The sequence below is a fragment of the Nilaparvata lugens genome, chromosome 9 (genome assembly GCF_014356525.2).
Source record: "Nilaparvata lugens isolate BPH chromosome 9, ASM1435652v1, whole genome shotgun sequence".
Taxonomy (NCBI): Eukaryota; Metazoa; Arthropoda; class Insecta; order Hemiptera; family Delphacidae; genus Nilaparvata; species Nilaparvata lugens.
The window spans coordinates 25,295,825-25,323,560 of NC_052512.1; the positions used below are offsets into that span (position 1 = coordinate 25,295,825).

General features: G+C 35.6%; 1 protein-coding gene across 7 annotated transcripts; it reads right to left on the reverse strand.

Annotated features, from left to right (window-relative positions):
• LOC111054455 (gastrula zinc finger protein XlCGF17.1-like) lies at window positions 1-27,403 on the reverse strand. 7 transcript variants are annotated; one of them, XM_039435686.1, is made up of 6 exons: window positions 27,065-27,403; window positions 26,834-26,927; window positions 18,307-18,450; window positions 17,206-17,329; window positions 6,190-6,365; window positions 1-834 (listed from the first exon to the last, which is right to left on the reverse strand). In XM_039435686.1, the coding sequence occupies exons 2-6, from the start codon at window positions 26,843-26,845 to the stop codon at window positions 4-6; spliced, it is 1,287 nt and encodes a 428-aa protein (XP_039291620.1). In that variant the 5' UTR covers window positions 26,846-26,927; window positions 27,065-27,403; the 3' UTR covers window positions 1-3. The 7 variants fall into 7 exon arrangements, with proteins under 7 accessions (XP_039291620.1, XP_039291618.1, XP_039291623.1 ...); XM_039435684.1 differs by having other exon boundaries at window positions 18,307-18,453; window positions 27,065-27,305; XM_039435689.1 differs by lacking the exon at window positions 26,834-26,927 and having other exon boundaries at window positions 27,065-27,301.
• Window positions 27,404-27,736: the final 333 nt, after the last annotated feature.

The window sequence follows — 27,736 nt, forward strand, 5'->3', positions numbered from 1 at the left end:
TGATTAGTTGATAACTTCATTATTATTTATTGATTGATCACAAGTCGGTGGGTGTCTACTTCTCATGTGTCGTTTGAGGGTTGATGAGACAGTACACCTAAACTCACAATAACTACATTTGAAACGCTTTTCGCCACTATGCGTCAACAGATGACGTTTGAGTGATGTCATAAGCGCCGACTTGTATCCACATACACTACAACTAAAAGGTTTTTCACCAGAATGAGTCAACAAGTGCTTCTTCAACACATAATATACGGCACACCTGTAGTTACAATGGGCACACTTGTAAGGTTTTTCTCCCGTATGCACTAACATATGCCGCTTCATTGACGTGGACACGGCACACCTGTATTCACAGTACGCGCAACTGTAAGGTTTTTCCCCAGTATGCGTACGCAGATGAGTTCGTAACACATACTGTCCCGAGCATTTGTAATCACAATAACTACATTGGAACCGTTTTTCGCCAGTATGTACAGTTATATGTCGCTTCAATGCAGACGACACGGCACACTTGTAATCACAGTAGCCACAACTATACGGTTTCTCACCCGTATGCTTTCGCAAATGTGTTTTCAACACATAAATCATGGAACATCTGTACTCGCAGAACTGGCATTTGTAGCGTTTTTCAGCAGAGTGGGTGAGTAGATGTGTTTTCATGACATAGGACTTGTAGCAGCGATAGTCGCACACGGGACACTTGAAGGGCTTCTCGAGGTGCGACTGAAGGTGGGTCTTGAAGGCCGACGACGAACTGCACCGGAACGAACATCGGCTGCAGACAAACGTTTCGTCGACCTCATTGCTCACAAACATATTCTGTTCCACCTGGAATCGTAATTACAAACGTAAATACACCTCAACTGCAATATCTCAAGTCAAAAGGACGGGAAGGCCCCTTTGCAGGCGAGAATGGTGTTTCTATAGTGAGGTCCACGTTATAATGACAGTATTTGATCAACTTTGGTTTTGCTATCCTTGTCTATCATTCGAGGTACTCTCCTTTTCTAGGTCCACAACGATGCCAATTATGTTTTTGACAGTGTAGAAATAAAATTAATTACTGCAGAGAATCGGCATCGCTATTCTCCTATCTTTATCTACTGCCATTATAACGTGGACCTCACTATAGTCGAGGCGTTATCCAAAACTAGAATTTCATTCCAACACTGCAAAAGACATTCACGTCCAAGTAAGTTACACTATTTTTTGTCATAATAATCTAGAAGAGAAACAGAAAACATTACCTGCTTTAGCTGACATTACTACATGCATTCTATGAACATAACCTGGTTTACAAGTTTCTAATCAGGAATTTCCAAAGACCTTAAAGATGCATAGACTCACATGCAGCGCTAGTGTCATACTTGGAATTGAAATCCGCCATTGAGTCTATAAATCCGCCATTGGGTCTATATATCTTTAAGGTCTTTGGGAATTTCTTGATTGTAGTTGACAAAATTTCCACCTGGAGCGCTAAAAGGCGGTTTTTGTTCCAAATTCGGAACTATAGTGAGGTCCACGTTATAATGGCAGTGTACGATTGCCAATACTGTTGCTGTTCTTTTCTATCATACAACAAAACAGATAGCGCTATCTCTCTCCAGCTTTGGAATGTTGTCCATTTGCCAGAATATTTTATTTTTACTTTTGACAGTGACTGTACAAAAGTAGACAGACAATTCTCAGCCGCCATTTTTTACTTCATTCTATCAAAAAACTTTAGTACACAAGTCGTACAATTGATTTAAAATGTTTTTTGAAACAATGAATCAATTTTTAGACATTACCATATGTGAAAACCAAATTAAAATAACTGAAATGACATTTTAAAAGTTGAAAACTAACCATACTAGACTTCATCCATGCTTCAGTTAGCCTACACGTATAGGTTAGACCTACTCGTACCGGTATAAATAATATTGAAAGGTTATTTCAGAATTATTTCCATTGAAATTACTTATTTTAAATAGGATTTCTATTTTTCTATTATTAAAAAAAAATGGAATAGAATACCTACCAAATAACTTAATTTCTGTTGTTTTGAAATTCAGATTGGTGTATCACAGCTTCTTAAATAAGCCGCCATTTCAGGTTTGTATAAAAATAAAAATCTGATATCAGTTATAGAAACAAATTTTTTAATCAAATTATGGAAAAATATATTTTCTTGATTAATTTGACATTAAATTGATTATTTTATCATGGATATGATTAATATTATTGGATAAAATTCAATGGGATGAGAATTGAGTAACAGCTGTGTACACTCAGTGGCAAAATGGAGAGACTTGGCAAAGTTTTTCTCCTATCTTTCTTCACAGCCATTATAACGTGGACCTCACTATAGGAAACATACTCGACTTAAATAAAACATATGATTTTATTACAGTATATTATGCTGTAATGAGAATCATATGTTTATTTTTTCTACAATCAGCTGTTTACCGGCTTGATCTCATGGATGTAAAACAGCTGAAATTGAATGACTATGACAAAAATAGTTCCCTCAGTTCGTCAAGTTATCAGTTTAAGTGCGACTGTTCAGTTCAGAGAAAACTGCGGAGAGCTTGGCATTTGACTTCCCAAAAATGAAGAAAGCCCAACGAGGCATATATTTATGTTGAACATTATAAACCCTATATGTACGTTTTATTCATTAGTTTGTCTATCTGAGTTCTTATTTGTATATTTTATTACTGAACTGGGCCTGAAAAATATATATATATATATATATATATCAGTTCAAGTACATATTTTGACCATTTCTTGATATATTGCAACAAAGGGAAGTTGAGCATTTCAGTTCGTCAAGTTTCCGTTGCAGGCTGATACAAGGCCAGCTAAATAATACATACTATTTGCGAATTTGTATTTCTACTTTCCTTGCCCTATTACCATAGGTAAGGAAAGTATTGCTTTCCAAAAAAAATTAAGGTGCCCTAATTTCAAATCCCCTGAGTCCAAAAACATGATTTTTGGGTGTTGGTCAGTGTGTGTGTATGTGTGTATGTCTGTGAACACGATAACTCCATTCCTAATCAACAGATTGACTTGAAATTTTAAACTCAAGGTTTACCATGAGGATCCGATAATAAGAAATTCAATAAAAATCTGTTCAAGATGGCGGAAAAAATGGCGGATAATTACTAAAAAAACATGTTTTTCTCAAAAACGGCTCTAACGATTTTCTTCAAATTTATAATAAGCCCGCCCTATCAACTAACATGAGTCTCATTTCTGGGAAAATTGCAGGAGCTCAGTCATATTCTTGAGAAAAATGGCGGATAATCACTAAAAACCATGTTTTTCACGGTTTTTTCAAAAACGGTTCTAACGATTTTCTTCAAATTTACACCATGGACAGCTAGCTATTCATAAGCCCTATCAACTGACATGAGTCTCATTTCTGGAAAAATTGCAGGAGCTCCGTAATATTCTTGAGAAAAATGGCGGATAATTACTAAAAAAACATGTTTTTCACGATTTCTTCAAAAATTACTGGACCGATCTTTTTCAAATTCATACCCTGTATAGTTATTCATCATTTCTATCAACTGGCATGAGTCACCTTTCTGGGAAACTAATGTGTCCACCCCATACTTGAGAAATGGACTTTGTAACCTCCTTCTCATTCATAAGGTAGGTAGGTAGAGCAGTTCATAAAAAGAACACATATGCTCGGTTGCAGAGTCGCTACATAAAGTCACCCATAGTTAACAGAGCCATTAGTTAACAACTCGCCCATAAATAGATGTTCGTTGCAGAGTCGTTTGCCAGACCCCTGTTAGCTATGGCTCTGATAAGGCACACACATAAGTCACACTGCTGCTCATACCACTTTTTGCGTGTTATGCTTCTATTCAACTAATGTATTGGCAACTGAGAGAGAATCACTGTGAACAGTTCTTCCAAACCTCCATTCGGATGACGTCACAACATGGCGCTTGTTTATCACAAAACTGCTGTCTCCTTATTGTGTTGTTTATGCATGGAGGTTACGAATCAAGATCGTAAACTGCAGACTAATTTGTAATTATTTTCAGTTTGATTTTTTGATAGCTAAATGAATGAATTAAGTAAAATGAAATTAGAGGTAGAAGTAAAATAAGTGACTGGTGTACTTATTATTGTATAATATTAATAAAAAAAAATTGACCAGAATTATTCCATTGCCATCTGGCATTTTGACATATCTTGGAAGCAAAGCAGCCAGTTTACAAGATATATTTCTAATGACTATTTCCAATGATTATTTAAATTAAGTATTGAAAATTGTATTACATCTTCGTCTAAGTTACTCGAATAATCAATGATATTTTATTCAGTTTATTTACACTTTGTCTACAGTTTCAAATAGTTAACGTTATTTTAATGTAATAAACTATTATGTATGATCATTTTCGTCTGCCTTTTAGAACATGCAAACAAGTCAACATAACCTTAAAATACACTTGGCGCGAATGTATAGTGGATTTATAAGCACGATTTTGGGTATTTAAATTAAGAACGCATTTAGTTATTGGTAGCCTCAGATGACGTCATCTGCCTGTAGGGTTTTCGTCTCTGCAACGGAAAAAACTGTTTGTTGGCGCGCTGTTACCTATCGGCAGAGCAATAGCTAACAGAACGTCTCTGCAACGAAATTGGCCTGTTAAATAGTTAAGTCCGCGCTGTTAACTATGGGCGATGTTATTTGTCGACTCTGCAACCGGGCAATAGTCGAGATATTTCATCTGTAGAACAGCTGTTTTAACGACTTCTAAAAATCATCGAATTTCACAATCTACACAAAGGAAAAAGTACTCTAAAAACAATTATATATTATACACAATATACAGTAGTCTGATCGTAGTTTCAAATATGTTGCCGCCAATCGTCATTATGTTATTCCCCTAAATTATTCTCGTTTAAGAATGGGGCTTACAGTTCAATGAGCAAGGAAAGTTGTGTGAGTGTACTACACCAGATTTTTTAGTTTATATTCACATTACATCTTGTTTTTGTATTTTTTGTGGAAATAAACTTGATTTGATTTTAATTTTAATTTTAATTAAAATATAATAACTAGCCTACAGCATAAAACATGTGCTTTATTTTCAATTTAAATTGTAATAATTCTGTTATGTATTTGTATTTTATGTTATATATATTAATGAAGAGAATAAAAATACAATTCAATTACACCAATGCTTTCCATTTAACCAGTTCTGACAGGATAGATACCCTATTCCACCCCCTAGGTTATCTAATAATTGCGAAGTATTGCTGCAACGCGGACTAGCTTCAGCCGGATATGGGTCGGGGTCAGTAGCCGTACTGACAGGTGGAGATACTGGACCTACGCTTCTCCCCCTATCCTGATTCTTTACACTCTGCTTCTTTCGCGAGATATTCAATTTCAGGGGAAGAGTATTTGTCCGTGCCGTTGCTGGCCGATTCGGCCCTCAGCCTTTGGAATACAGGGTGGGTGTTAGAAGAGATTGAAATAACCCTATACAAGGAGACAGATCCGACTATCAGATCCCTACAAATAATTCTATTTATAAAGGTAGTACGCAATCTGAACCAACTGCGAATTGACGGCGGGCAGACTGGATCTGCGAGCCCGGAAAGAGGTTTTACTACAGGATTTAAGGTGAGGGCTATGGAGTAAAGGTATGGCGGAACTATGGAGTTGTTAGTGGTATTTAAAATATAGTTAAATAGCCTACGGTATAGGGTGTAAACTATAGAGAATAGGGTACAGGGTCTGAGGTATAGGGTATACGGTACAGAGAATCAATAGTAAGATTATTATTCTCTACAAGAGATGTCTGTTCAATAATCCGCAATCTGAGAATTGCGCTCTAGCTCTCAGCAAGCTGGACCTGCTAGCTGAATACAGGGTATAAATTTCCAATACGGGATTTTTAAGGTTCAGTATATAGAGTTTTAGGTGTAGGATTTCTGAATCGCGAGCCTGTAGCTGCGAAAGGATTTTCAGCAATTCTGAAACTGCTAAACAGGATTTCCGCGCCAGTCTAGCAACGGTGCGGTTATATGTGTCCCGGCCATTAGTCGTTTATACACCGATATCTCGCCGACAAGACATGACTGAATTTACTTTGATTAACAGTATTAGAGGAGACTGTGGTTTATAGCTGCGCGAGGTCTACTGTTCACAGAACTACTAGTACATACCTTAACAAAGGGTAGCGAGCTGGTATCGCTCGTATCAAGATCATCCTCAACCTTGACCTCGACGCTGAAGTCAATCTGTCCTTCAATGGTAGTTCCGTCAATTGTCACCAGATCGCTCACATTCAAGATGACACCTTCCTCATGACAGAAATCATCCACTTCAACCTTAACTGATTCTAGAAAACAAACTTGCATTATTCGTTATGCTATTTACAATGCAAAAAACATTTAACACAATGAAAAACAGATAAAGGCTCCATTACACTGTCATAAATGTAGTATTCAGTAGAACCTATGACGATAGATCTTCGATTGACTTGTATCAAGCTCTGATCACATATATGATCACATATCTGAGCAAATTAGAAGATTATTACTTGAAAATTGAATCAAGCTCTGATCACATATATGATTACGTGACAGATATAATCACACATATTTTCACACCATTTTAAATGTATAAGGTATGATCATAGATCAAACTCATACTCATAATTAATATGCCAGTTGTTTGTACAATCCAAGTAAATTTAATACACATGACTTCAGCCATTGAATAAACAACTTCAAATAAATAATAATCATAATACAAGCATAACCGCTAATAAAGAATTCATTACCTCAACTTCAATCATAGATAAACATGATGATGATAGATGTGGGCAATTATTATTCCATTAATTGGGTACATAATCTTTGCTAAGCAGTGCAATTGTACTCAGATGTTAACTACAGGGTGAATATTAATTAGGATAGTTGAGCTCCTCACACGATCACGACTACCAAGCTCCCTGACAGTAGATCCCCTGCTGGATGGGCCTATGAGGGGTCTGGTTGTCGCGATCCTACCCGAAAACTGAGCTCCTCGACAGCTGATCCCCTATTGAACATTCAAACCAGCTTGAAGCAGGCGGGCAAGTATTACAATCACAGACACTGTTTCACACATTCTATGAATTCCAATTATTAGAAGAAAAGCTTGTTGATGTTGTCACTTCTATCACTGCAAACATAAAATGAAAAAAAAACTATTTCTCTTTCCGAATTCAACTGACTTGGAAATGTTCCTTATTGAATTGGCAAGCATTTTCAGAATGAGTTTGTACGTCTCACAAGTGATTCCCTCATGTATTTATAGAATATAACATATATCATCAAGAAAAACTCTGATCTACGATTTAGTCAACTTATGGCATTCATAACTTTATACTCTTATATTTATGTTTTTCCATGTAATGTGAATTGTAGGAATAATTCTACATTGATTTGTCACTGTTCCCTTTAGAATAACTATTCATTATTTTGTAACTATTCTCTTTTGATTAATCATGATTGATCAGAATGTGAAGTGCAAGGAGCTTGGTTGTCGGGTTCGGTGAAGACAACCAAGCTTCTTGCACGCTAGCGTAAACTAGTCTCCCCGACAGTAAATCCCCTACTGGTTCAGAGGGGACTAGTTGTCGGGGACCGTAGACGACAACTAAGCTCCTTGCACGCTAGCGTAAACTAGTCTCCCCGACAGTAAATCCCCTACTGGTTCAGAGGGGACTAGTTGTCGGAGACCGTAGACGACAACTAAGCTCCTTGCACGCTAGCGTAAACTAGTCTCCCCGACAGTAAATCCCCTACTGGTTCAGAGGGGACTAGTTGTCGGGGACCGTAGACGACAACTAAGCTCCTTGCACGCTAGCGTGAACTAGTCTCCCCGACAGTGAATCCCCTACTGGTTCAGAGGGGACTAGTTGTCGGGGACCGTAGACGACAACTAAGCTCCTTGCACGCTAGCGTAAACTAGTCTCCCCGACAGTAAATCCCCTACTGGTTCAGAGGGGACTAGTTGTCGGGGACCGTAGACGACAACTAAGCTCCTTGCACGCTAGCGTAAACTAGTCTCCCCGACAGTAAATCCCCTACTGGTTCAGAGGGGACTAGTTGTCGGGGACCGTAGATGACTACTAAGCTCCTTGCACGCTAGCGTCAACTAGTCTCCCCGACAGTAAATCCCCTACTGGTTCAGAGGAGACTAGTTGTCGTGACCATAGACGACAACTAAGCTCCTCGGACGCTGACGACAACTAGTCTCCCCGTCAGTAGAGCTCCTCTCTCAGGAGTTCAGTTGATGCCGTCAGTGAATTCCCTCGAAAGTGGTTTTAAAAGGTACTTTACTGTCGGGGAAAATAGTTGGCGCGTTCCCAGGTAAAGCTGATAGCAGGCCAAGCTTATGGAGATACGCAAAAGTACTGCAATAAATGGAGCCGAGATGTGTGAAGTGTGCGGGAAAGCATTCTACAAAGGATTGCAAAAAGCCCAATGATGCTTCACCCCTGCTCCTAGAGTGCCACAAGTAAATAAATAAATAAATAAATATATATATATATATATATATATATATATATATATATATATATATATAGAAACAGAGAATTCGAAGCAGAGCTCAAAAAAAAGACTATTGCTCATAAGAGCTCAGTTAGCCAGAATCCAATCCCTAAACCAACTGAAAAAAATACAAAACAGATTCAGACTACATGTGTTAAAAAATAAGCATAAACTGTCATCGGCAATAGTAATTCTAACAAGTTGAAGATTACAAGAGGACGGAGTGCTACAAACTCTACAGCTTAACTATCCAAGCTGAACAAGCAAGAAGCACTATTTTCCTCTTCCAAAAAAAGACTTCAGAAAGTAGAAAGCAGCACCAACCCGGCAGGCAACAGAAGAAAACAATGAATCATTCCCTAAAAATCATGACATGGAATGCCAATAGCATTCTCCAAAAGAAATAAGTGCTCAATAATGAAAAATAGTGAATTACAGCATTTAATTTGGATTTTCGTTTAATAATAATAATTAATTCATTAGCATTTGAAATATTGCAATATCTCAGTAATTTCCATCTGTAGACTGGCTGGCCGCTTCGTATAAAATGAGCGCTGCTATTCAGAGATTGTCAGTTTAGTGTAAGGGTAAGCATTCCTGACCGGCAATTAGGAGGTACTGGGTTCGATTCCCGGGCTGACAAATAATTTTTGAATAGTAGCGCTCATCGAATTTCCATCTAGCTGTTTACCCTGTTGTCAATATTTGCAGTAGCAGAAGTCTTCGGGGTGAATTACAGCATTTAATTTGGATTTTCGTTTAATAATAATAAATAATGAGAAAATAGGCAAGAACTAGAATTAGTAGTCAATAATGAAGAAATACACATTTTTCTTATTTCAGAAACACGTATATGATTAACCAATCTTATTTCAAAATCAGAGGTTATAGAACACATCACACTACACATCCAAATAATTGAGCAAGGTAAGGTAGTGCAGTAATTGTTAGGGATGCGTATCGAAAGACAAAACATCGATGTTTTTTTCTCCTAAACATCGATAAGTGAAAAACATCGACGTGTTGCCGTACATTTTACGGAAGATTATTATATCCTTAGAGTAACTCAGATAGTGAAATCAATTTCCTTTTTCATGTACATGTAACAGAAAGGGACAGAGCTTTTAAAAAGTAGTTAACAATAAAGGAATATTATTGATTGGCAGCAACGAAACTGGAAGTTAATAAATTGTTTGTAGTTGTAGGTAATCAGACTACGTTATCAACGGAGATTGATATTTAATCGAATATAAAAAAGAAAATCCAATAATCTAAAATATTGTTTTATAGATTTGAATATTTGTTTAGTATAAGAGAAATTAAGATGGTATTATTCTTTTGTCCAAATCTCGAAATACTTAAAAATACAAAAAAAACTCCTAAAGTGACTACAATTTTATCTGGAGCTATTGTTTCAATATTTTAACTGTTACTAACTGGAATTACAGCAATTTTAGACTTGGTATTCAAGTAACAGTCTTTCAAATAATTGAAGTCAGGTTGTGACTAGAAAGAAGCACTATTTTCCTCTTCCAAAAAAAGACTTCAGAAAGTAGAAAGCAGCACCAACCCGGCAGGCAACAGAAGAAAACAATGAATCATTCCCTAAAAATCATGACATGGAATGCCAATAGCATTCTCCAAAAGAATAAGTGCTCAATAATGAAAAATAGTGAATTACAGCATTTAATTGGATTTTCGTTTAATAATAATAATTAATTCATTAGCATTTGAAATATTGCAATATCTCAGTAATTTCCATCTGTAGACTGGCTGGCCGCTTCGTATAAAATGAGCGCTGCTATTCAGAGATTGTCAGTTTAGTGTAAGGGTAAGCATTCCTGACCGGCAATTAGGAGGTACTGGGTTCGATTCCCGGGCTGACAAATAATTTTTGAATAGTAGCGCTCATCGAATTTCCATCTAGCTGTTTACCCTGTTGTCAATATTTGCAGTAGCAGAAGTCTTCGGGGTGAATTACAGCATTTAATTTGGATTTTCGTTTAATAATAATAAATAATGAGAAAATAGGCAAGAACTAGAATTAGTAGTCAATAATGAAGAAATACACATTTTTCTTATTTCAGAAACACGTATATGATTAACCAATCTTATTTCAAAATCAGAGGTTATAGAACACATCACACTACACATCCAAATAATTGAGCAAGGTAAGGTAGTGCAGTAATTGTTAGGGATGCGTATCGAAAGACAAAACATCGATGTTTTTTTCTCCTAAACATCGATAAGTGAAAAACATCGACGTGTTGCCGTACATTTTACGGAAGATTATTATATCCTTAGAGTAACTCAGATAGTGAAATCAATTTCCTTTTTCATGTACATGTAACAGAAAGGGACAGAGCTTTTAAAAAGTAGTTAACAATAAAGGAATATTATTGATTGGCAGCAACGAAACTGGAAGTTAATAAATTGTTTGTAGTTGTAGGTAATCAGACTACGTTATCAACGGAGATTGATATTTAATCGAATATAAAAAAGAAAATCCAATAATCTAAAATATTGTTTTATAGATTTGAATATTTGTTTAGTATAAGAGAAATTAAGATGGTATTATTCTTTTGTCCAAATCTCGAAATACTTAAAAATACAAAAAAAACTCCTAAAGTGACTACAATTTTATCTGGAGCTATTGTTTCAATATTTTAACTGTTACTAACTGGAATTACAGCAATTTTAGACTTGGTATTCAAGTAACAGTCTTTCAAATAATTGAAGTCAGGTTGTGACTAGAAAGATACATCAACTCTATTATAGTTCACAAGATTTGTCATCTTCATAGTTGAGTCAGAAACCTCTCGGGATATCCTCGAAGATTCTGTCTTGGGATTTCATCCTAAGCTAAATTTTAGCAATCTTTGTTACTCATAATCGTATTCATTCAATACCTGATAGTTTTATTTAGGAAATGAGAATGAATAGAGGTGTTTTTTATGGCTATCTACACTCCATACTACACGAGGACCTCTATTCAAGAGCTAGATTAATAATTATTGGTATTAAACGTATGTTGAGGAAAGCACTTGTAATAAGTAAAGCACTTGTACTTAAAAACTCTTTCTTCCTAAGAAACAAAAAATCCGACCTCTTATTCAATTATAAATAGGTATCTAACCTTGACAAGGGCCACAGTTATGTAAATCTTCAAGAGTATCCAACAGTCTCACATAAAAATACAGAGAGCCTGATTGAAAAATTCCTTTTTTTGGGGGAAAAACATCGAATGACCGATGTCTAGGTAAAACCATCGATAAGTGAAAAACATCGAACAGTGAACATCGATGTTGAAAACATCGATGTTTGATGTTGAAGCATCGATGTTTCTAAACATCGATGTATCGATACCCATCCCTAGTAATTGTAAGAGAAAAATATACAACATACTGAAGAGAAGGAATACCAATCAAATGAAAACCAAGCTTCTGTTATATCACTGGAACTCGGAGGATGCAAAGTGTCATTAGCAGCAATATATATATATATATATATATATATATATATAATATATATATATATATATATACAGGTTGTCTATAAAAGAACTCCGGGGTTTAAAAAATTAATATTTTTTCAACTATAAAAGATAGCAAAATTTGATCAATTCCTTTGAAACAAGCAGCTCAAAGAGTTTTACTCATACCAATTGGGAATGTTTCTCTCAACAGTTGGCAGCTCTGCGGAGCGTTGACCTTAAAATGACGTAGCGGCTGCGGCAGGCAGTCAGTGTCGTCTGGACTGCCGCGCTATGGCGACGCCTCAACAAAAGGCTCAATGTGTTATTTGGCTCATAGAAACTAATTCTGTTGTTACTGTACAAAGAAACTTTCGATGCAGCTATGGCGTTGACCCGCCTACAGACAAAACAATTCGTCAGTGGTTAAGTGCCTTCAAGGAAACAGGAAGTGTTTTGAAGCAAAAGTCGCCGGGTAGGCCGCGTGTGTCTCAAGAGAATGTGGACAGAATCCGAGCTTCATGCACTCAAAGCCCTAAGAAATCGTTAACAAGACGCAGTCTGGAGTTGGGGTTACCAAGATCAACAGTCCATAAGGTAATTCATAAAAGACTTCGTTTAACTGCCTACAAGATTCAACTTTTACACCATATCAAACCGGCAGACAAGGTTAAGAGATTCGACTTTTCTGTTTCCATGCTGGATAAAATTGATGAAGATAATGATTTTTTAAAAAGTGTGGTTTTTAGTGATGAAGCTACTTTTCATGTGAACGGAACTGTAAACAGGCATAATTGCAGAGTTTGGGGTTCAGAGCCGCCCCATGAGTTTATTGAGTACGAACGTGACACGCCCAAAGTGAATGTTTGGTGTGCTCTTATGCATGACAGAGTCATAGGACCCTTCATTTTTGACGAAAGGAATATCAATGGTGATGTCTATTGTGACATGTTAGAGGAGTATGTTTATCCTCAGTTGGATGACATTGAGGCGGAGAAAGGTTTAGTTTATTTCCAACAAGATGGGGCGCCGCCACACTTCAGTTTGCGTGTCCGAGAGTCACTGGACGCTCGTTTCGGCAACAGGTGGATTGGAAGGGAAGGACCTATTCCATGGCCACCAAGGAGCCCTGATATGACTCCGTTGGACTTTTTCTTCTGGGGGCATATCAAGAATCTTGTATATGCGGAGAAAATTCGAAATGTTCGCCATCTCAGGGAACGAATAGTGAATTGCGTGGCGTCCGTTCCCCCAGACATGCTCGCCAGGACATGGGAAGAGGTAGAATACCGTTTCGACGTGTGCCGTGCCACTCACGGAGCTCACATTGAACTTTACTAAGTTGTTAAAAAATCTTGAAAATATGGGCTTTCTAATCATGTATAAAACATGTATGTACGTTTTTTAGTTTATTAAAATATTTTGTCTTAAAACCCCGGAGTTCTTTTATAGACACCCTGTATATTACATTTGAGTGTTTTCGCGGATGGATATATTATATGTAAAAGGAATTTGATAAATTACAAATTAAGAACAAAAAGACTAGGATAGTAACAACCAAAAACAGCAGTGAAAAGAATATTCATAATCTCTCAGACTACAAACTTTCTGAAGTTGAGGAAAATGTATTACAAAAAGGTTTCAATTTTGCTATTGCCCCAAAAAATCTACCCCATGAACAAATAATATCTAGTATAGAGCCCAGCCTTGAAAAATTAGACCAACTTGAAGCAGAGGAAATAAGACAAGAAGTTTTCCATATTTTGAAAAAATCCAAAAACTCCTCAACCAAACTTGGATAGAGCAGAGCTCTCTGCTTTGAAAGACTTGTCCAGTAATCCCTCAATAGTCATTCTACCAGCTGACAAAGGTAACGCCACAGTAGTTATGAACAGGAGTGAATATGATGAAAAACTAGACAATATCCTCAAACATGCAGCCTACAAGCCTGTTCAAAGAGATCCCACCACCTACCTAGAAAAAATCACAAAATCAAAAATCAAAGACTCAGACATAGATGCAGACAGCCAATTGAAATTAATTCCAAGAGAAAAATCCAGCAGATCCCCAAAAATCTATGGTCTTCCTAAAGTCCATAAGGAAAACACACCCTTAAGACCGATCGTCAGTGCCATTAACTCTCCCACTCAAAAATTAGAAAGATACTTAGCCGGCCTTATCCAGCCCATAATAGAAAAATCCCAGTCCTATGTGAAGAATTCATACGATTTTATCAGCCAGGTGGAAAATATAACTCTCAACTCGGGGGATATACTAGCCCAAAGTTAGTAGACAGAAGGTTGGTCATCTATAGGGGATATACTAGCCCAAAGTTAGTGGACAGAAGGTTACTCATCTATAGTATTTTAGTTGAAATGCAATTGGAGTGGGGGAACTGCAGCCGTGACGTAGGCTGTAGTACAGAGTAGGCAAAATATCGCATTCTTGAAAATCATACGGTGACGTATAGTCAAATTATATAACACAAACATTTTCTGATATGCAAGCTTTCTGTTTCTGCCTTACAATAATTATCAAAACATTTGAATAATACAAGCATTTTGCCATATAAAAGCAAAAACCCCACCTCCTAACTTCCCTTTTCAAACCCTCAAGCTTTCTTCATCTTCTAGGTCGTGTTTATATTTTGTAGTTTGACTATACATCAGCTTGTGAATTTTGGGGATGAGATATTTTGATTCTCGTAGAACATATGCTCAATACCAGCATGTGTTCAGTGCATTTATATGAATGAAATTTATCGGGATCGGTTTATCGGTTTATTGCAATGCATTAATTTTTCAATATTTTTCATGCGTTAATCTGAAATTATAATAGTATAACGTTGTCTACTAACGCTTTTCCAGCTTATTAACTTTTTCGTGTCACGTTTTTAGACTCTTGAAAAACTTTCAACTTCATTTTATTCATACAAGTTGAATGAACTTGGAATATTTAACAACATCATTAGAATCGGTGATTCATTCGCTATAAGTATGGAGAATTTTCAAATTCTAGGTCAATCTTGAGGGCAATAAACGACGATTTATTTGAAGATACAGTGAATAAACTGTATGCTCAGTATGGTTACTCCATCACATTTTTACTACACGTGACGTCACGCTGGCGTTCCCCCCTCCACTTCGAATCTTACACCTGTGAGTGATCAACCTTCTGTCTACTAACGTTGATACTAGCCAGCTTGGACGTTATCTCTCTATACCCCAACATCCCAGTCGACGAAGCCCTCTCCATCATGAAACAGAACAAACACTTCTCTACAACAGTCAACAGTAGAGTTGACTAGCCACTGCTTGAAAAACACATATTTCATACACAAAAATCGATATTACAGGCAAATTGAAGGAGCACCAATGGGATCATCTCTCTCTCCAGCCATAGCAAACTTTTTCATGACACATTTTGAAGAAGAAGCCTTGAACAAAACTATTTTCAAACCGAGCATCTGGAAAAGATATGTTGATGATATTTTCATAATTTGGCCTCATGGTGAAGAAAAACTATTCTACATAAGCTAAATGAAATACACCCTAAAATCCAATTCACACTAGAAATAGAAAAAGAGTCATCTTTACCCTTTTTAGACGTTCTATTGATGAGACAAACCGATGGAAGTTTGAACTATTCAATATACAAAAAGCCCACCCACACTAACAGGTACTTACATTTCCAATCACATCACCACCCGGCTCAATCCTCCTCAGTTATAAACAGCTTAATCTTCAGATCTCTTCATCTCACCAATGAAAAAAGGAGAGAAGAAGAAATAAAGACAGTGACTAACATTCTCAAATCCAATGGCTACCCAACTACAATCATTCAAAAATCAATAGTAAATAATCTGTCTCCACTTAAAAAAGGGAATCAACAAGAAAAAGAAAAATATTTTGAAAAACAGTACTCCTCCCATACATCAAGGGCACCACAGACAGAATTGGAAGAGTATTAAAAACCCACAAAATCAAACCATTATTCAAACCCCATCTACTCATTTCCCAAATCTTAAAAAAACCCATCAACAGACTGGAGCTAGAAAACCAAGGAGTCTACAGTATCCCCTGCCTGAACTGTGACAAGCAATATGTAGGCCAAACAAATAGGAGAATCTCTGCTAGAATAGATGAACATAAATTAAGCATAAAAAATCAACAATCAACCTCAGCCCTATATAACCATGTGAAAAATACTGGTCATACAATAAATTTCGTGAATTCCAAACAAATAGCCAGCATTCGAGATTTTCAAGTCAGGATTGTGAGAGAGGCGTTGGAAATCGAAAAGCAAGGCTCTCTAAATAAAAGAGACGACAGCCTCAACGTGTCTCCCTTATGGAAGTTAATTTTGAATACCAAACGCCCAGTACCTGGTACAATGAAACCCGCTACAGCACCATTGTCACCAAAACAAGACAACATTCCTGGAATTTCACTCACCCAACAGCGCCAGCCCAAGCAAGTGGTGGGAGGGGGTAGGAGGTATGCTCTTCGACCCCGAAAGAATACCTAGGACTCAGTGTGGATTTCGACGCCACCCTCAGAAGATGTCGTCTGCGATGGCGACGAAACGTCAGACTCAAGTAAGTCAAAACAAACGAATGTACCCGGTTAATTCTTTTATATATATATATATTCGCCACCCTCTACTAAAACATAAAGACTACGTAGAATTCTTCAAACATCAGGTTCATCGTAGGATAAGACAAGACTTCAATCCTTAAATATAACTATTGGGGCTCCAAATTAACTACAAGGGTCGAAAACTATTAAGTATAATCCAGCAATTACAATGTAAAAATTTCGCCCCATTTATTTATTTGAAAATACAATCCAGGTAAAAACAACAGGCATTTGCCCAAAACTGCTTCAAACCTTAATTTGGAATACACAGTCTAAAGGTTATCTTACTTACCTAACTTGAATGATAATTTAATTCGCACACAATTTTGAGTCCAAAAAAATGTATCTACTACTATTTTGAATTTATCAGATTGATAAATTTTCAAATACGAAACAAAAACCTTCCTTCACAATTGCAACAAATATTGAAAATTTCACTCAAATCCACAATTATAATCATGTAAACATAAAAAATTAATGAAAACTATAGAGGTTAATTGTACAGAGGTTCAATATTAAAGAATATACCTTTTTCAGAGTTGTGAATTGTGGTATTTTCACTGCTTAGCATTGACAGATTCAAGTCTGAGCTCTGAACAATCTCTTCCAAGCCAGACCAGGCACTCAAAGGCACTTCCTCTAGTTTCGCCACCTGCAACAATCCGGCAACAAACCCTTTATTGAAATTATAATTAGATTGAGTCAGGTTCAGGTAACAAATTGAATATTGGAATAAAATGATTGGAATTGACAAATAAACCCTAAAAGTGAACTTCTTCAAGATTTAAGGCATTAAATTATAATGATTCAAAGCATGGCATAAAAATACAAGAAGAAGAGTGAGAATATTTCTATAAATTTTATATAGATATATGATAATAAATTGAATATTGGAATAAAATAATTGGAATTGACAAATAAAAGGCAATTGAGAAGTATGATTTAAGTCATAAAATTATAACGATTCAAAGTATGAAAAGATATACAACACAAGAAGAGAAAAGATTATTTCAAAAGATTCATATAAATATAATAATAATAAATTGAATATTGAAATTGACAAATAAACGGCAATTGAGAAGTGAGCTATAATGATTTAAGGCATGAAATGATAATGATTTAAAGCATGAAATATTCAACACAGAGTAAGAAGATTTATTCGTAAGGTTTATATCGCGAAATCCGTTCTTTTAGCTCCGAAAAGGTTAATAGCCTTTATGTAATGATACCTTGAAAAAGGAATGAAAATGCAATCTATATAATAAGAAACGATAGGACTTTGTTAATACGTTTGTGGCCTGTTTCTAATTTTTATTAAATATGTAGTGAAGGTTTGTGGCTAGAGTTCCAACAAACGGTAATGATTTGAAACACCAACATTCATGAGAAGCTTCCTCAAATATTGAATTCATAAGCTTCGAAGCTCGACTTTCAATTTTCAATACAGTAGCTATATTTTGAATAGGCAAGAAAAGGGAGGAAAGAAAAAAATGATTGATTCTAAAACCTTATATTAGTAAATCTGTGTAAAGATGGCATAATATAATTAAGCAAGGTTTACTGTTGAATATGATGATGAAATCATCAACTTGCCATAATTTTTTTCAATATAAGCTCAACTTACGATACCTCGTAATTATATTCTTGATTTAGATCGCCTTCGATTTCCTGATTATCATCATCAATGTCTTCTGTTTCTGTCTTCAAATTTGCAAGAACACAGTATGTCACGTTTTTGGAATCCTCTTGTCGATAGTACAGCGTTGGAATCACCTGTTGGCAGATCGGATGTCTAAATTTATGTTTAGTATTTAGTATTTAATTAAATAGGTCCATAAAAGGGATCACTAAAGTGAAGCCCACTGGGGACACGTCAAAAAAAAGAAAGAAAAACAACTGCCCTGAGGCAGAAATCAAATAAGAAAATAGGCACTCACCACACTGCTCTCCAACATAAAGAATGTTAAATTTATATACATAAATTATACTGATATAATTTGTGTTTAGATATTAATTTAATACTAAATTACACTAAAGTGTCGCAATGTTTGGCTGTGGGGAGACAGCCATGTGAGAGGCTTGAGGGAGCTGTTGGATAGGAATAATTCATTATCTGGTTTAAAGTTCAAATCGTTTATTGCATCTAGCACACCAAATTAATATTATTTTGGATGGCATTGTATCGTCTTTCAAGCAAGGTGAGATAAAAAAGAATGACACCATTGTTCTTATAGGGGGAACAAATAGCTTTGATGAATCCTCTGCTGAGGGTGATATTTTTAATTGTGTGACAAAACTCCGCAAAGTGATTGGTGATTTGAAGGGAGAGGTGGAGTTGATTCTATCGACAATCCCATACAGGTATGATCTGAAGGCGGGAGCACACACCAACAAATGTATAGAGTTTTTTAATGGTGTCGTTCAGTCGATTTCACATGAGTTTTCTCTTAGTATGATTAACGTATGGAACTATCAGGCACGATTTCATACTGGACATGGGTTACACCTGAATATACATGGAAAAAAACGAATTGCAGGTGATTTGTTGGAATTATTGGTGGGTGCTCGGGTGCGTGGTGGAAGAGAGCGGACTGTTTCTCCTGTCTCGGCTGGCAATCCTCCTTCTATTGTCCTTCCTGCGGTTGAATCTTTCGATAGTGACTCTTGTTTGGTTGTGGCTGGGCCTCCATCTCCAAGCATGGAAATACCAGTCATTAAAAGACCTCGATCTTTTTTAGAGGCAACAAAAAACATAGAGATACATGTTTAGATTATGTAGATATAGTGGATAATTTTATTGATTCTAGATTCTCCTCAGATAAAAACAATAGTTATGAAAAGAAAGAAATGACAGTCTTTCACTGGAATGTCCAATGCATCAGGAACAAGTTGGACTCGGTAGAGTATTATCTTGGAAAACTCAATGTCGATGTCGCCTGTATTGTTGAGACTTGGCTGGAGCCTAGTGAGGTGGAATTCTTTGGCATTGATGGGTATGTTGTTGGTAATGACTACTGTAGGGGTAACAGGAAGCATGGTGGGTGTCTTATATATGTAAGGAATGGTCTAAAATACAAAAAAATTGAAAGTATAAACAAGTTATCAGTAGAAATGGTATTGGAAGTGACAGCTGTGCAGTTATTGGAAACAAATATTATAGTCCTATCCCTGTACAGATCAAACACTGACAACAATAATTTAGAAATATTCTTGGAAAGACTAAGTGGGGTATTGGAAAATGCCTTCAAATACACTGACAGACTTATTTTATGTGCAGACTTCAATTATGATTTCATGAGTGATGATAATAATATTAAAGGGTTAAAAGAGCTTCTAGTTTCATTTGGTCTCAGGGTGGGTTTCAATAGTATAACTAGGCCCAGTGCATTAAATGGAGGGACATGTATTGATAACATTGTAACTACGATTCCTGAGAATTCATTTACATGTGAAGTTGTGAGAACATGGTTTTCTGACCATTGGGGTCTAGTTATCAGGAATACTCTCTCCACTAAACAGACGAAAGGAAATATTAATGAAACGAAGACAATACGGCACATAAACGATAATAACATTTCAGTTTTCCAAAATATTTTATTTGAAATGAATTGGACTAGTTTGTATGTAGAGAATAATTTAGAATTGAAAACGTCATTCTTTCTAGATACATTGAAAAAAATAGTAGATACAGCTTTTCCATTGAAAATACTTAAAATTAAATCAACTGCTCCCAAACCCAGTAAGGTTTACAATCTAGAACTGCTCGCTATAAAGAACACCTGTGATCTGTTGTACAGCGCTTACCTTGCTACTGGTAATAATGACATAAAAATACAATATAAGAGAAACAAAAAAGAGTTTAGGGACAAACTAGAGACTATCAGAAGAAATAAGAATGACAAGATAATTTCTGAATCAAAGAACAAAAGCAAGGCAATCTGGGATGTAATTAAAAAACAGTCTAGTAAATCATTGTTGGTGAAAAACAATAGTCCATTAAGTTCAGACCAGTTCAATGAATTCTTCATAAAAAATATTAGTAAAGTTGTTGCTGAGGTTGAAAGTAGGAATTCAACAAGTAGTCCAATTGATTTTTTAAATTCTGGTTACTGTAAACCCTCTTCTAAGTTTGAATTTGAATTGATTGAAAAAGACGATGTTATTCGTGTTCTTGGGAAAATGAAAGCCAGCAATAGCACAGATGTATATGATATAAGTCCAAAAATGCTGAAAATGGGTTGTGATTATATTATAGATCCTTTGATAAATTTAGTGAATAGTTCAATTATTGATGGTGTTTTTCCACAGACTTTAAAATTGAGTAAAGTCTTACCTGTCCATAAAAAAGGTTGCAAATCCGACTTAAATAACTTCAGGCCGATAAATATAACCACCACTGTGTCCAAAGTTCTTGAAAGTGTTTTGAATATGCAAATAGTAAACTATTTTGAGATTAATGGTCTTTTAAGTAGCTCTCAGTTTGGGTACAGAGTGGGGAGAAACACAATTAGAGCTGCTGAGGATCTCTATAAGGATTGCTTGGACTCCTTAGAGAATAAGTGCTCCACTCAGGCTAAGTTATTTGATTTGTCGAAAGCTTTTGACACGGTTTCTCACAAACTCCTACTAGATAAACTCTTATTCTATGGGTTTCAGTCCAGATCCATAAGGATGATTGAATCATATCTCAGCAATCGTTTTCAGAAAGTTGCATTCAATGGATCAGAATCTCAGTACTTGCCTGTCTCTCATGGGGTACCTCAGGGGTCAATATTAGGTCCAATACTATTCCTAATCTACATTAATGACCTCCCAACTATAGTTGACCCTCCAGCTAAGAGTTATCTTTTTGCTGATGATCTTTGTGTGCTTCTGAGCACGCCAACAGAAGCTTCCCTGAATGCTGCTGCACAAGAGGTGACTCAGTCAATTGAGAGGTGGTGCAACTCAAACTTGCTGTGCGTGAACTCCAACAAGGTTCAAGATTTGAGATTCACTTATAATAGGAGACTGCTGGTGGTAGATGCGGAAAAGGAAGCCAAATTTCTGGGATTCACTCTGGACAACTGTTTGAGTTGGTCCAGGCACATTGATAAAACCGCTGGAAAGCTTAATAGAGGAATATTTATATTAAGAAAGTTAAGGACTTGTGTCAGTGTTGATGTTCTAAAGGTAGTTTACTTTGCTCACATTCAGTCACACCTGTCTTATGGTGCTGTACTGTGGGGGTCAAAGGCATATAGCTCAAAACTATTTCGTATTCAAAGAAAGGCAATCAGGCTTATTTGTGGTCTGCCAAAACGTGCTCAATGCAAAGAGAGCTTCAAAGAATTAGAAATACTGACATTTCCCTCTATTTTTGTTCTTCAGTGTCTGACCTATGTGAGGGAGAATTTGAATGGTTTTGTTGAGCAGGGAGTATCCCATGAGCATCAGACTAGAGGCAGGAATAATTTGATCACCAGCCGCTACGAGTATTCTAGCACGCAAAAAACATTTCTATTCATTGGTGTGAAGCTTTTTAATATGCTCTCTGAACAATTTAGAGGTTTGCCAAATCTAGTTTTCAAGCAGAGGCTGAAGATATTCCTAATCAGTAACCCCATTTACACTTTCCAGGAGTTCTATGAACTGGCTAGGACTTTGTAAAATTATTAATATTATGTTGAGTTACCTACATTAAGTAAATACTGTATCAACTACTGCTACTTTTCATTTCTGTTTGTTCGTTTTTATTTGTGTGACTGCATTATATTTCAAGACCAGAATATCTTATATTTGAATATATATATATATTTTTTTTAATATCTTTCTTTGTTTGGACATGATATTAATATATCTTGATATTGTAGTTCTTTTAGAATAGTATATTTCCAATTATTGTATTGTATTATTATTGTATTGTATGTGTGATATTTGCTGTACATTGTGACGGAGGTAATGCTTCTGAAGACCTCAGAAGCGGTTACATCAAAACTTATTCTATTCTATTCTATTCTATTATTATACATAATGGAATACAACTTGACTACTGGAAGTCCCCCAACTTACAATATAATAATTGTCAGTAACACATAAAGTTAGTCGTCCAGATGATGAATAACCCAAAATGAAAGTGTCTGTCCAAAATTAAATAGGTAGTACAAATTAAGTACAAAATTAAAACTTGTATATCTCTTTCGTAGACTCAAGGACTGAGTGCCTTTAAATTACTTGAGAATGTGCTACTTTGCCTTTTTCCAAAGCATTTATATGTATGGATTAGTCTTGTGGGGCTGCGCCCCAGAGGTTCAATAAGTATTCTTGCTCCAAAAAAGGCTCTAAGAATTATATGCAATCTGGAGCATTGCAAGCCTTTATTTATAAAACAAAAAATCATGACAGAGTACAGCATGGGCTCTTTTAAACTTCTCCTCCAAATTAAAAATAATTCAGGTTAATATAGCTGCAGAATCGACATTCACAGTCATAAAATAAGAAACAAGTCAAAAATAAATGTGCCATATACTAGATTGAATAGGATAGCAACCAGTCCAAATCACGTATCTTTGAAATTATTCGATAAATTGCCCATGCTAGCCAGGAACCACGACTTCCTATATAGTATATAGGAGGTCCTGCTGGAACCTACCAACTGAAATTCATAAGTAAAGCATAGAGCGCCTCCTATTGGACAATCCATTACACTTTTTTCAGATTTCTTCAATCTACCAGTCAACAACTATTTTAATTAAATCAGAGGAAAAAATATAAAATTAAGTATAAGTGTTCTCAATATTTTTAGTTTTTTTAATGCATTCTTTATTTTATTATATTATGCATATTTTTCATTTTATCTAATGATATATTGTATAGATAAATTATTTTATGTAAATTCTACTATTAAAGAGATTGAAACATGAAGATGTAAGGTACCTATTGTTATCAAATTGACGATTGACGTTTAAAGTAAAATTAATTATAAACATATATTCTTGTCGATTAGCCTAAATATAATATTGCTCATTTTTAACAAGAAGGTAGGCCTATAGTTAATATTAGCCTAAATCAGATATACCAGTAGGCTTATCGGCTGAAGAGGGCAGTAGCAAGGCAGAGAGTTGGCAACGCTGTTCTCATATCTTTCTCTACTGCCATTATAACGTGGACTTCACTATAACTTAATGTCCAGGTCTGTGTAGTTGATGATACCACAGAATACATATTGTATTCTGTGACGCTACTATTGCTTTGCGAAAAGGCTGATCAAAAGGACTTTACCATTAGAGTCATAATAATGTAAGATATAACTTAATAATAATAAAGTAGTAAAGATATTCTGTAATAATATTGTAATGAAAAACCTCTGCATTCTAGGCTTTATTGATCAGTAATGAATTCATAACAGATTCAAAATTAGAATAAATAGTTCAACATCTGATAACAGAAACATAAGAAGAAAACACTAGTCATATGATGATTCAATATCATCACATTCTTCCCGTCTTTTGGAATTCAATGAATAGTCTTTCAAATAAGAAGGCATTTTGCGCTCTCTATAAGATCTTCGCAGGGTGCCATCAGGAGGCTCTTCTTCATCACTGAGGGGGAATCCTGTATTTGTTTCATCTTGATTTTCATGATAATTTTCTTGATTGTTCTCAGGCTCTGCGTGATCACTAAGGCTTGATCCTGCATTTGTATCATCTTGATTTTTATCGTTATCTTCTTGAATGCTCTCCTCTCCTCGAGGGGCAAGGTTTTTCAATGATGCAGTTGTCTCTCTTCCATCACTAAGCCGTACCTTGGCATATTGTGGGTTGATTTGAAGAATATCCACCTCCTCGACCAATGGATCGAATTTACTTCTTCGTATAGGTACTTTCATTAGGACTTTGTTTGAAGGGGCAAGCCAGGTTGGAAGTGCTATACCATTAGATGATTGTCTATAGTGTCGGAACATCCTATCATGTGGCGTCTCATTAGTAGCCGTGCACAATAGGGATCGAATAGAATGTAGAGAATCTGGGAGCACAGATTCCCAATCAGATACATCCAAATTTCTATGCTTCAATGTAAGAGACACTGTGCGCCAAATTGTACCATTTTCTCGTTCGATTTGGCCATTTCCTGGTGCGTTATAAGGTGATGACATGGAAGTGGCTACTCCTCGATTATGAAGGAATTCCTGCAGCTCTCTGGATTTGAAAGAGGTTCTATTGTCAGTATGTACATAAGAAGGTAAACCAAATGTGGTAAACAAGTTCACAAGGCACTGAATTACAGTTGATGAATTCATACTCGGACAAGGGTATGCAAACGGAAACCTAGAGTACTCATCAATTATTGTCAACAAATATTTGTTTTTAGTTTTTGATGGAAGAGGACCCTTGAAGTCCACGTTTAATCTTTCAAATGGATGTGTCGCCTTTATGAGAGTAGATTTCAATTTCTTGAAAAATTGAGGTTTTATGGCATTACATGTTTGACATGAGGAAGTCATTTTTCTGACATCCTCAACTGAATCGGGTAAATTATGAGTTCTTACCCAATGAATCATTCTGGTCACTCCAGGGTGACACAAGTCACAGTGTAGGGAGTGTAATTTATCGATTTGAGTTGCATTACACACTCTGGAAAGTGCATCTGCTACTTGGTTGTCCTTTCCTGGTCTGTAAATTATTTCGTAATTGTAGCATGACATCTCCAATCGCCATCGTTGTATTTTTTCATTTTTTATTTTATTTTATTTTTATTTAAAAATAAAAATGAGACGCCACATGATAGGATGTTCCGACACTATAGACAATCATCTAATGGTATAGCACTTCCAACCTGGCTTGCCCCTTCAAACAGTCCTAATGAAAGTACCTATACGAAGAAGTAAATTCGATCCATTGGTCGAGGAGGTGGATATTCTTCAAATCAACCCACAATATGCCAAGGTACGGCTTAGTGATGGAAGAGAGACAACTGTATCATTGAAAAACCTTGCCCCTCGAGGAGAGGAGAGCATTCAAGAAGATAACAATAAAAATCAAGATGAAACAAATACAGGATTCCCCCTCAGTGATGAAGAAGAGCCTCCTGATGGCACCCTGCGAAGATCTTATAGAGAGCGCAAAATGCCTTCTTATTTGAAAGACTATTCATTGAATTCCTAAAGACGGGAAGAATGTGATGATATTGAATCATCATATGACTAGTGTTTTCTTCTTATGTTTCTGTTATCAGATGTTGAACTATTTATTCTAATTTTGAATCTGTTATGAATTCATTACTGATCAATAAATTGTAATGAAAAACCTCTGCATTCTAGGCTTTATTGATCAGTAATGAATTCATAACAGATTCAAAATTAGAATAAATAGTTCAACATCTGATAACAGAAACATAAGAAGAAAACACTAGTCATATGATGATTCAATATCATCACAAATATATACTGTATTGTTCAATAATATTGATATATTGTAATGATTATTTGTTTCATCTTCTTATCAAACCAGAATCCCAGATATATAAAATTTTTGGTATAATGTATATTTGGACTGAAAATATTTGTGATTTAAAATAAAAATGTTTACGTAACCTCATTTGGACTATTTTTATTAAAATTAGGGAGTGAAACAATTTTGGATTTATCTTATTGATAGGCCTACTCTCTCTCCTAATCATCAATTTGTTATTGTGATTGTGGAATTAAATAAATATATATTTGACCATCTTATATCAAAGATTAAAATTCTATTTTCTAGTCTAGTTCGATGTTACGATTATTTATGCCTGATAACTGAGCATTTCAGTCTTTCACTATTTATCAAAAGAACCTAGCAAAGCAACCTAACCTCTTTTAGTCAATCCAAAAACATTCATGTACATAAACGAAATTAATTATTTTGAGCCTACTTTTCAGAACATTTTTAGCCAAAATTAAAATTCTTAAATGAAAAAATTGGCTTATCTGCAAAATTTACAACACACAACACATTATTTTGATACCTTATTGTAAGTTAAATCGCCTACTAATGTAAGATCACAAACATGTAGAATCTCGTAAAACCTTAATTTTTTCTATTCTAAAGAGTCATGAATAATCGAAACTGCAATTGAATATATAATAAAAACAATGAAGAATAATCTATTAATACATAATGTAAATAAAAAAGATTTTTACCTGTGTATTCATCGTGACGGAAAATATAAATTTAGTTTAAAGTAGGTAGCCTAGATAATTTCAGTAAAATTGTACAGGAGAAAGTCCAGCTTTTCTGCAAGAAAAATTATTTAATTATTAATTAAATTTGTTTAAAATCTTTAACATTTTGCAGAAATTAAAAATTAGGACTGAGATTAATTACAATAATAAAAATAGGTCATAGCAATAATCTGTCACTGTCAGTGTTACCTTTTTTTATGTTCAGATTCAGTCAAGTTGATTGTTGGTTTGTAGGTCGATGGTGGAGGTAGATTTAATTCTGGTTGAATTAAAAGATCAAAATAAAGAGTAGCCTACAGAATTCGAAATTTCCCTCTAGATTTCAATATAGTAAGTGGTGACTTATTCAATAGTTGGCTGAATATGTGATTATAATAATTATATTTTAATTGAAATAGATAAAAATAAGACACTAAAATATCGATAAATCCTGTATCGAATATTTTATCGATTGATTGGAATGAAATCGTTGTCTGCTAAACAACATCAGCCGAGGCGAGTTCACTGGGCGAGGCTCGCTGTAAAACTGCTCCTTTCTACTGCGCAAGCGTAGTATCTGTTTGAGTAACACATTCGTTGGAGCAGTTTGTTACCTGCTACTTGGAAAAATAACTGTTACTTTGTTTTCGTGAACCAGCACAAAGTAGGAGAATATTCTCTCTTCTCTGTGGAACCAGTAAACGAATGAGCATTTAAGTCGGCAGGCATTGTGAATGAGTAAACACCTGAAGCCATTATATATGTGAAATAATCTAATTGTCCACTAAGGTAATTATAATTCACAGCGGCATCTACAAAATGCCCATAAAAGTAATAGTCCTGCAGAAGAAGGAGCAATATGTCCATTCAAAGACTGCAGAA